This window comes from Myotis brandtii, unplaced genomic scaffold (assembly GCF_000412655.1).
Source record: "Myotis brandtii unplaced genomic scaffold, ASM41265v1 scaffold421, whole genome shotgun sequence".
Taxonomy (NCBI): domain Eukaryota; kingdom Metazoa; phylum Chordata; class Mammalia; order Chiroptera; family Vespertilionidae; genus Myotis; species Myotis brandtii.
In genome coordinates, this window is record NW_005366140.1 from 2,055,888 (window position 1) to 2,066,342 (window position 10,455).

Below are 10,455 nucleotides of genomic sequence, written 5' to 3' on the forward strand. Positions count from 1 at the left end.
ACCCTTTCACAGGGGTCGCCTAAGACCATCCTGCATATCAGATATTTACATTACGATTCATAACAGTAGCAACATTACAGTTATGAAGTAGCGACGAAAATAATTTTATGGTTGGGTCACAACATGAGGAACTGTATTTAAAGGGCCAGAAGGTTGAGAACCACTGCCCTAGGGTGACTCTCAGGGCCTTGGTTTGCCCTCTATTAAGGGGAAAAAATTGCCTACTCCACCTCCCTCCCAGAACTGGAGAGGAGCTGTCCCTTAAGCTTGTTTAGTGAGTTCCAGCCTCAGGACTGTTCCCTCGCTCACCCTGTGGCCAATTCCTCCTCCTCCTCCAGGTTTCTGCTCAAATGTCACTTCTCCATAGAGGTCTTCCCTAAACTCCCTGGTCAAAGTCACCCTCCCTCCCTCCACTCATTCATTCAGTCATTCATTCCTGTCATGCCATCATAGGACACCTACTGTGTCACAGGTGTAGGTACTCTCAGAGCTCACAGGTGGCTAATGGATAAACACATCAACATCATCATTTCTGATGTGTCAGGAAAGAAAGGTGTGATAGGAAGGACAGGGTGAAATTGGAACCTCTGGAAGGAGATGGTGGGGTTGGTCACGCTGAAGGGGATGGGAGAGCGAGGGGAGGGAACAGCTAGGGGAAAAGTGCTCTAGGGAACAGCAGGTGCAAAGGCCCTGAGGCCAGATCACACCTGAACCAGTGAAGGAGTGTCTGACTGGAGGAAAAAAGACGAGATGGGAGTAACTGGTGGGGACTTTGTGGGACCTGGGTTTCAGGGAGGAGTTTGGACTTTGCTGAGTGGGGCGGGACCTGGGAGGGTTTGGGGTGCTTCTCCCCATCCAGCTCTGTCTCTTCCGCCAGACAGGAGACCACCCCAAACACAAAGCTCCCCATCCCCCTGGTCAACCATCTCTAGTTCCAGAGCCACATTCTGATTCTTAGTAATAAAGGCCTTGCGTTATTTTTATGTTAAAATACAAATCTGTCTGGGCAGAAGCTGTGGCACATTGTTGTGGTGTTTTCCCTGAGGAAAAAACAGGTATTTCCAAGTGCCACCCACAGACGAAGCGGAAAGCAGGGGGGTCAGGGAGCCAAGGGGCCTCCCGCTCCTCCGCTCCTCGCTTCCCCTGGGTGCCTGGACCAGCCGCACCAGAGCTGGGACTCTACTGCCATCTTTGTGTGCGGGGAACCTGGGGTGGGATTCTTTATTTATGTATTTATTTCCTGAATTTTCACAATTCCCTGCAGTGGGTTTGTGATACTCATAGTCTAAGTGGGGGAGATGGACAAAAGTGTTACCCGGAAGTAAAACAGATTTCCCAAATGCAAGCGGAGCAGGAGGGACCTCCTGCACGTCCAGGGCGCCGGGGGCAGGCGTGCATTGAGGGGCGGCCTCCAGGCGCCGAGTTATTCTGGTTTCTCGTCGCCTGCGCAGCTGGAGAGCTTTTTATAAACAGGACTCTCCCCCATCCCCGCTTCCTGGGGGCCATTAGGGGAATCGGATCCTCCTGGGGAGCGGAGGGAGCTGGGGCCGGGACCTGGAATGCGGGCCCGGTGTCTCCTTCTCCCGCCCCCCGCAATGCTGACTCCCCCTCCTCAATATTTGGGGGGGGGGGGGGACGATGGAGCATCTCAGCCCCCAGAGTCTCACTCTGAGTCTTGTTTCCCCAGGAGGGAGGGGGGGCCTCTCCGGCCCTGGCTTTAACTCAGGAACCTGGGAGGGGAGAAGCCTAAGCCCCGCTGGTACCCTCCTTGCTTCCGGCTCTTTTATCGTAGGCTTTGCAGGTTTAGGGGTCAGGCGGTTTCTCCGCCCTACTTCTGCCTTTTCTTAGAATTTTTCTCTGGAAAATGGGGGTCGGCAGGAGAGGGTTGTTGGAGCGTCCATCAGCCCCTTCCCTTTTTCTGGGAATTGGTGGGGAGGGTGACTCTACTGGTCCCTGTTTCTTATTTCATCTCAGATACCGGGTGGTGCATCTATCAGCCAGGCCCACTTTGGGGTCTTTCATCTCAGAAAATGGACGGGGTCTCCCAACTCCTATTTCCGCTTTTTCTTCTTTTGTACTTTTTTGAACCCTATACATAGGAGGTATGGAGCAGCTCTCCACCTCTGTTTCTCTTTTCTAAAATTGGAAAGGGGGGGCGGGTGACAGGAGAACACAGCTTCCTGGTCTGGGTAGGGGCCGCCAGTGTCCCACCTGGGGTGAGCGGTGGTGGGCAAGGGGAACGCCCCCCAAACACCCGGACCCCCTCCAGGCCTCGGCCTCCTGTCACCCACAGCTCGGGAGCCACTAATGGACCGAAGGAGGAAGATAATAATCACTGATTGGCTGCTCGGCCCGTCGCTCGGATGCTTAGGCCAGTTAGAGGTTGCTGCGCAGCCCCGCCTCCATGACACTTACAAGGGGCGGAGCCAGAAGGCGATTCCTCCCCTCCTGTTACGTTCCCGCTCGCTATTGGATGTGCCCCGCCCCATTTGTGCGTCAATCTGCGCAAGAGTCCCGCCCCTTCCAGCTCTGAGGGCGTCAGTGGGCACCTCTTCTAGCGCGGCTCCTCCCCAGGATGGCGTCACGGCCGTGTCTGCATGTGAGGCCCCGCCCCGCTCTTTGCAGGACGTCACCGCAGACTGCAGGGGCTCCAGCTGCTGCCGCGCAGCCCTCCATCCTCTCACGGGAGGCTTGTCACAGTCACCGCCAAAAAAGTCGCCGTTGTTGTGGTCGTCACCGCATCGGTGCAGGGCAAGGTGAGCTCCTGGGAGGCCTGGTGCGCTCCCGCTGAAAGCATCTAAATAAACTTCATTTGGATGATGGATTGGCAGGGTTAGGGGACGAGGTTGGTGGGGGTTAAATAGAGGGAGGATGAGGTAGTCGCAGGCCTGGGGAGGAGTTGGGCCCTGGCTCCCCTCACCTGCCCTACCCTCATCCCTCTTACCCCCGCCTCTGCGGCGGAGGGGGAGGGGAGGCGAGTGCCTTGCGGGAAACTGCGTGCGCGTGCGCGGAGTGTGCACACGCGTGTGCGCGCCCGCCTGTGTGGGCGGGTCTGTATGCACCCTTGCGTGTACCTGAATATGCTCATGTGACTCCGTGTGGGTCCTGACCCAAATATGTCCTTGCTGCACGCTTGTGGAGAGAAACGCATGGATTGTGCATGTGCGTGCACGGCTGTGTGCATACGTACAGGGGAATGCGTGCCTGTGTGGGTTACGTACACACACCTGCATGTGTGAAGGGCGCCGCGTGCACGTCTGGATTTGCACCTTTGTATATGCATGCCGGTGTGCAGACAGGTATCTGCGTCTCTGTTCTGTGTTCCGAGTGTGTTCGACCCTCATGTGCACGCACGTTTACCGGTGTGTGCCCTGCTGTGTGCACGTGAGCGTGTGCACGCTCCACCCCTATCACGTGATGCAGCTGCCTCAGCTTGAGCTCCCCCAGCCTGGAATTGGGGCTGCAGATTTGCATCCAGGCGGACTGTCCAGGTGTGCCCGCTTTGGGTTCTGAGGAACATAAATGATAGATGGGGGGCGGGGCCGGCCGCAGTTACCCCCTCCGGGCACAGCCATAGGGTGTAGGGTTACAGCCTGACCTGGGGCACAGGTCTACTGGAGGGGGCTGCAGGGGTGTCCCCATCCCGGCTTCTCTGAACTCCTTCCTGAAATACACTCCCCTCCCCCCACCTTTCAAGGTCACATCAGGCCCTCTGCCCTGGGTTCCACAGTTAGTAGTACTGGGGCTTCTGGTGGAACGCTAGTTCCTCTCTGTGGCTCTAGAGTTTTCTCCATCCTGTGCCTGGGCCTGGGGATGGCAGAGGACCCCTCACACTAGCCTGTGCCCCACATTCCCAGATGGCGTCAGCCACAGACTCTCGCTATGGACAGAAGGAGTCCTCGGACCAGAATTTTGACTACATGTTCAAGATCCTTATCATTGGTAACAGCAGCGTGGGCAAGACATCATTCCTCTTCCGCTATGCAGACGACTCCTTCACACCCGCCTTTGTCAGCACTGTGGGCATAGACTTCAAGGTCAAGACTATCTACCGCAATGACAAGAGGATCAAGCTGCAGATCTGGGTGGGTCCAGCTGGGGGGCTCCTAACTCCATCACTCTCCCTCCCTTCCCGGAAAAAGAGCCCCAGCTTTGCCCATCTCTTTCATTCATTCACACAACTGGGCATTTACCAAGTGCCTACTGTGCACCCAAGGCACAGAAGAGAGAGCCCCTCCTCTTCCACTGGAGCTTAGTCAGTGCTCTCCAGGGCTGAGGGATGAGCCAATGCTGGGTTCTTCCTACACCTCATATCTGCAGGAGCATCACTGGGCTGGTGCCTCAGTTTCCTCGTCTGCAAGTTCTTCTATGTGAGTCTGAGGTTTCACCAGATGTTGGCCCCCAACCTCATTACCTGGGACAGGCACCTCCCAGGGTCACCTGGCTGCCTCCCACAACCCCACAGAGATCTGAAGGAGCCTCCGTGGGCTCCCACCTCACACAGGGTAAACCCCCAACCCCACCCTGGCATGGGAGACCCTGCCTGTTCTGTCCCTGTGATACCTCCACCCTGTCTCCCTCCATTGCTGCCTCTGCCTTACTATTCCTCAAACTCACCAAGCAGTCCACGTCAGCATCTTTGGCCTGGCTGTGCCCTCTCACTTCCTTCAAGCCCACACTTTATTTTCCTCCTCAATCCTTACCGCCCTCTGACGTAGTATACATTTTCTTCCATGTGTTTATTTTCTGTTTCCCACAATTGAGCTGTCAGTTCCACAAGGGCAGTGATTTTTATCTACTTTTACAGCTGTGCTCCCAGTGCCCAATGTGGTATATGGCGCAGGGCAGTGCCCTGTACACGTGTATTGATGAATGAGGGGACAATTCTGCAGGTGCTGGACTCTATAGGATGATTGAGCACCACATTCTTGGTGCAGGTGGCTGGCTGGCTCTCCCTGGCCCCCTGTGCCTCCCAGGGCAAGCTCTGGGTCTTGCGAGAGCTGGACTGGACTGTCTCAGAGCTCATTTCCACGGAAGAACTCGCATGTGGGTCCTCTCTGACCCTGTCTCTTCTTCCTCAGGACACAGCAGGGCAAGAGCGGTACCGAACCATCACCACAGCCTACTATCGGGGTGCCATGGGCTTCATCCTCATGTATGACATCACCAACGAGGAGTCCTTCAACGCTGTGCAGGACTGGTGAGCACCCTCTCACCCCCTCTCTCAGACTGTCTTCTGAGCTGGGTTTGTTGCAAAGCCTGGGGGGTAGGCTGATGAGGGATCCCTAGTCCCCTGACAGATATATAAATAACAATATTGGGGGCCCAGACCTGCTGTCACTCTATAATCATTAAAACAGCAGGTCTGTCCCTGTGATACCTCCACCCTGTTCTGTCTCCCTCCACTGCTGCCTCTGCCTCATTATTCCTCAAACTGTCTTCTGAGGAGTAATGAGGCTCAAAATAACAGGGGGGAAAAGATTACAGGTGGAAAAATGAAACGAAACATATGGAAAAAAATCTGAGGGTGTGGGGGGAGAACAGACAATATAAGGACAGTTAACACAGGTTTAAGGACTTACACATTTACATTTCTGCCCAGAAGTAATGATAAATTTTAAGAAAATTTCTGATTTTGCTGAGGAGAGAGAAATTCTCTCTGGGGGCAGGGATCTGGGAAGGTGAAAGAGGTTGCTTGAAAGAGAGATTTTGAAGAGCAGGGAACTGCTGAAACAGACACCCACAGACAGCAGAGTGTTTCGGGCAGGACAAAGGCTGGAGGAGAAACCGAACCTGCCAGGTTCAAGGGAAATGGGGAGCTGAGGGCTGGAGAGGGGGAAGGAGTGGAGCTCAGATCCTCCAAGCCCTAACCTGCCCATTGCCTTCTCCTCCAGGTCAACCCAGATCAAGACCTACTCGTGGGATAATGCCCAGGTGCTGCTGGTGGGGAACAAGTGTGACATGGAGGATGAGCGAGTGGTGTCGTCCGAACGCGGTCGGCAGCTGGCTGACCACCTTGGTGAGTGCCCGGAGGGGCTGGACACCTACAGGCTAGAGGAGGGACGCTGAAACCCTGAGGGGAAGGGCCACACCCAAGGCCTCACAGCAAAGCCAGATGAGGTCTGGATGCAAATCCAATCTACTCTTTCGGCAAACTGGCCGTGACCCAGGAACCATGTCTTGGTAGATTCATTCTGACACCTTCACTTCCAGCCTCATGCTGGGTGTTGCTGGCCTCCAGCTTTGTGGGATAAAAGCACTAGGGTTGGGGAAGTCCAGTGGGGATTGCCTCAAAGGCTTCGTGGAGGAAGGACATTGCATCCGGTTAAGACAGGGTGGTCCTTTAGGCAGAGGAAACAACTTGGGCAAAGGCCAGAGTGGGAAAGACCCTATGCACTTTGGCAAAAACTTTTACACAGTTGCAACATGAGGGTAATTGGGATGAAATGTGGCCAATGATGCAGGGTCTGACCACATGCTGAGGAGCTGGGCTCTCCCTAGGGCAATAGGGAGCCACAGAATGTGAGCAGCAGGCATGGCTGGATTTGAATGTCAGATAGCACCAGGGACAGTGTATGGGACGGGGCCAGGTGGTGAGTCTTCCCAGGGCCTCGGGGACGATGAGAAGGGGAGTTTTGTGTGTGGGTGTTTTTGTTTTTTTAAAATTTTTTATTTAATTGATTTGAGAGAGAGAAACAGCACTTGGTTGCCACTTATTCATTGGTTGTTTCTTGTATGTGCCCTGACTGGGGATCAAGCCCACAACTTTGGCATAGCAGGCAACACTCTAACCAGCTGAGCGAACCAGCCAGGGCCAAGAAAGGGACAGTTTTAGGGTGAAGAAAGGAGTGCAGAAAACACAGCACTGACCCAGTTAAATGGCACTTCCCCACGTTACTTGCCAGTGCCTTTATGGAGCAATAGGCACTAGGAACCTCCAGTGATTTCTGACCTGAGAGAATTGTCTTGGGGAGCGGGGGGGCCGAAGGTCTTCACCCCTTTCTTCCCTGACCACAGGGTTTGAGTTCTTTGAGGCAAGTGCCAAGGACAACATTAATGTCAAGCAGACCTTTGAGCGCCTGGTGGACGTCATCTGTGAGAAGATGTCCGAGTCGCTGGACACAGCTGACCCTGCTGTCACAGGCGCCAAGCAGGGCCCACAGCTCACGGACCAGCAGGCGCCCCCACACCAGGACTGCGCCTGCTGAGAGCTGGCCCACCCATCCCCGCCCTGCCCTCCCCAACCACCTCCAGGCCCCTCCTGACCACGGGCACAAGACCCTGCCCCGACTAAGCCCTAGCCCGTCACCCTTATTTATTATTGTAGCTATTTATTTATTTATTTATTGGCGATATCCCCTGGGGGCTTGGCACCACCACCCCCTGCACCCCACCCTGTACATACAGCCCTGTCCCTGCTCTGCCGTGGCGTGTTGTTGCCCCGCGAACTCACCGCTCATCCTCTTCTCCAGACCCCACCTTTTTAAAAATTCACCCCACCTATAGTTCTGTTTTGAAGAGGGGGCCAGATGACACATGAGGGCAGGGTGACCAGGTGATGTAAGGTAGCCAGGCCTGTCAGCCCCTTGGCCACAGTGGGATCTCAGCATGGACCACAGGATGGGTCAGAGCCTGACAGTGGCCCACCTGGCTCCTGGCCCCAAGTTTTACCTTCTTATTTTTAAGCGGGGGCTGCAGTGGTTACTCACGAACCTGGGAATACCCCCACAGACCTGACGTCATGCGTGTCAAATGTGCTCCCAGTTCTCCCAGGAGATGTCATGACAACACTACACACACCCAATAAAATGGATGGACGATGCTATGTCTATGAGTGCTGCCTGCCAGCGCTGGCTATGGTCATCTGTGAGACTTTCAGTTACAGAGAGAATTTAATGAAGTTTCCACAGCCCACAATCAGAACATGACCCTGGAGCTGCCCAGGCTAGGCCCTGCTGAGTGGACAGGCAATGTCCCCACCTTTGTTCCAGGGCCCAGAGCCCAGCCCAGCAGTTTTGAGGGCTTGGGACTGGCTGGGTGGCCGGGGCCCAGTGCTGAAGATGAGACATCCTGGTCATAGAGGCTCCCAGTGAGACCTGGGGGATGACTGCCCATCTTCATGGTTATGTTCCAGATGGGAAGACTAAGGCCTGGTGGTGGGCTTGGAAGGGGCAGCCCAGCCAGATGCCCAGGAATGGGGGTGGGGCTGGAATTCAGTCCAGGACCCTGCCCTGCTTTGGGCTCATCCCCCTTCCCACCCAGGTGGGTGGTCAGCTGGAATCAGTTTTGCCTCATCTGGCATCTAGTCGAGGGGGTGGGGCAACTCCGTCCTCACCGGGCCACCCAAGCTGGGGTGTCAGGGTGCCTGGGGTCTGTCCACACAATAGGGTCTGGTCACATGCCACCTTCATCCCTTCCTCCGGCTCCTCACCAAGCCCTCCCTTGTCTGGGGTTGAAGTCAGCCTCACTGAAAAGATGAGGCAGGGGCCTGGCTAAGGTCCTGTTGGACCGCTGAGAGGGGCTCGGTCTTCCCCCTGCTGGTGATCAGCTTCCCGCCTGCCAACAGTGGGGTGCGGATTGTCAAGGGCACAGGAGGCCCTCACCCTGGAGGGGAGCTGTACTGCCATTTGGGGCTCACATGTGTGGCCCCTGAGAAGTTTCCTGGGTGCCTGGTCTGCCCACTGCGTTCACCCGGTACTTCAGGTAGGAAAGGTATGTGTCCCAGCCCAGTGTCAGGCCATTGATGTAGGTGACTCGGAACTGGGGGGGCACAAAGAGGAAGTTCACCAGCTGCGCCGCAGGCCACACGCACCAGTCAGCCTGTGGGGAGGGACAGAGCGTGGTAAAGGGTGGGCCCAGGGAGCCGTGGGGGGAGGAGAATGAACGGGGCAGGTGGGGCTTGGGGTACCATGCCCACCTTGTAGAATTCCCAGAACTTGTCCCGAAGCTCCTGGCAGCTCTCCTCCAGGGACTGGCCCTCTAGGCTGCCAATACCTGGGGAAGGGATGAGAGTGTCAAAGGTTAGGGAGTCCTGATGATGGAGCCGGAGGGGAACGACCGGAGAGACACAATGTCCCGGGCGGAGGAACCTGACATTTAAAGGCCTGTAGGCTTGTGGTGGGTGTGGAGAAACCACAGGTGGTGGTGGGGGGGGTGTCACAGTGACAGGTCCATCTGAAGGATAGGGACACACCCTTCCTGATGCTGAGGCTGTTTTATTACCTGTCCTTCACCGATGAGGAAGCTAAGCCTGTGGGGTGGGGAACAGGTGAGGACTTTCTTCCTAGAGGCAAAGGCTGGGGTGACTGACCCATCGGCTCTTCTTCCTTCCGGCTATTCCTCTACCTGCTGACGCCTTCAAGTCTCAGCCGAGTTCCTCTCCTCTGGGAACCCCTTCGCCCCTTCCCCCCAGGGCAGCCCCATCAGACCCTGTCCCCATCCCTCCTACACTTAGTACCATTGTCTGTGCTTCTGCCACTCACACCTGCCCCCACGAGGTCTGTCCTGTGACCCAGCCTCCAGTCCAGGACCACCCACCAAGGGAGGTGCATCCGAAATGTCCCTGGCATCCTCCCTAACACAAGGCTGGCTCTGCCCCTCCTGGCCTTTGAGGGTTTGCAAAGCTCAAGCTCATGGGGCTCCTTACCTATGAAGTACCAGACACCCAGCAAGGGAGAGGCCACCAGCTGGTCGACGAGGACCTTCCTGAGGACGTTTGGAAGTCCACGGAGGCCAGACGCAGGGAGCAGGCGGTCCAGCCAGAGGTACCAGTAGTGTAGGAAGGGGCCCATGCTGCAGCCCACAGCAAACATGCTCACTGAGGGCAGTCCAAGAGGGGGGGGGAGGCAGGTCAGTACCTTAACCTCCCGTCCACTCTCCCTGGGGAAGCCCAGCGCCCCTCCAGAGACCACCCAGATGGTCTCCCACTGCCAGGCTCCATCCCAGGGCCTGCTTTTACATCTCACCGCCCTGCAGAGGATTCTACCATCGCCCCTATTTCCAGAGAAGGAAACCGAGGCCAGGGCACACGCTCAGGCTGCCGGGGTCCACCCGCGGGTGCAAGGTCCCAGGCTGAGTACTCATCCCTCAATGCAGGAGGCAGGGAAGCAGACGAAGGGGTGGGCGGGGACGAGACCCGAAGGGTGGGAGTGGATGGACACGCTCCGAGTTGGAGGAAATGGGGCCTGGGGAAGGGATGGGGTGAGACCCGGGTGGGAGGGGAGACCCGGATAGCGGCTGTCAGGTTATGGGGTGCTCGCGGAGATCAAGGGTCCTGTCGGGGACTCGGCCCGCGGGTTAGGGGTCATGGCCCGCGGGTAGGGTCCAGGGGTTTCCAAATCTGGGGTCGGGTCAAAGGTTCCCTGGGGTCAAGGACTAGCAGCCTTCTCACCTGAGCGCCGGGGGTCGAACTTCTGGCCGGGCCGGGCGCGGATCTCCCAGGACTGGCGCGCGCCG

At 56.6% G+C, this 10,455-nt stretch overlaps 3 protein-coding genes across 3 annotated transcripts in view; 2 read left to right on the forward strand and 1 right to left on the reverse strand.

Moving 5' to 3' along the window:
- Window positions 1-2,486, forward strand: part of PDE4C (phosphodiesterase 4C, cAMP-specific) — a 38,994-nt gene extending 36,508 nt beyond the window's left edge. Inside the window, exon 17 of the mRNA XM_014545779.1 lies at window positions 2,294-2,486. Within this exon, the coding sequence (XP_014401265.1) occupies window positions 2,294-2,308 (15 nt within the window). The 3' untranslated portion in view covers window positions 2,309-2,486. The remainder of the gene's footprint in view (window positions 1-2,293) is intronic.
- A 146-nt stretch (window positions 2,487-2,632) lies between these two features.
- Window positions 2,633-7,825, forward strand: RAB3A (RAB3A, member RAS oncogene family). Its single transcript, XM_005873870.2, has 5 exons — window positions 2,633-2,756; window positions 3,858-4,085; window positions 5,082-5,200; window positions 5,895-6,019; window positions 7,018-7,825. The coding sequence occupies exons 2-5, from the start codon at window positions 3,858-3,860 to the stop codon at window positions 7,206-7,208; spliced, it is 663 nt and encodes a 220-aa protein (XP_005873932.1). The 5' UTR covers window positions 2,633-2,756; the 3' UTR covers window positions 7,209-7,825.
- A 48-nt stretch (window positions 7,826-7,873) lies between these two features.
- Window positions 7,874-10,449, reverse strand: MPV17L2 (MPV17 mitochondrial membrane protein-like 2). Its single transcript, XM_005873908.2, has 4 exons — window positions 10,391-10,449; window positions 9,647-9,817; window positions 8,918-8,994; window positions 7,874-8,820 (listed from the first exon to the last, which is right to left on the reverse strand). The coding sequence occupies exons 2-4, from the start codon at window positions 9,810-9,812 to the stop codon at window positions 8,635-8,637; spliced, it is 429 nt and encodes a 142-aa protein (XP_005873970.2). The 5' UTR covers window positions 9,813-9,817; window positions 10,391-10,449; the 3' UTR covers window positions 7,874-8,634.
- Between the last annotated feature and the right edge of the window lie 6 nt (window positions 10,450-10,455).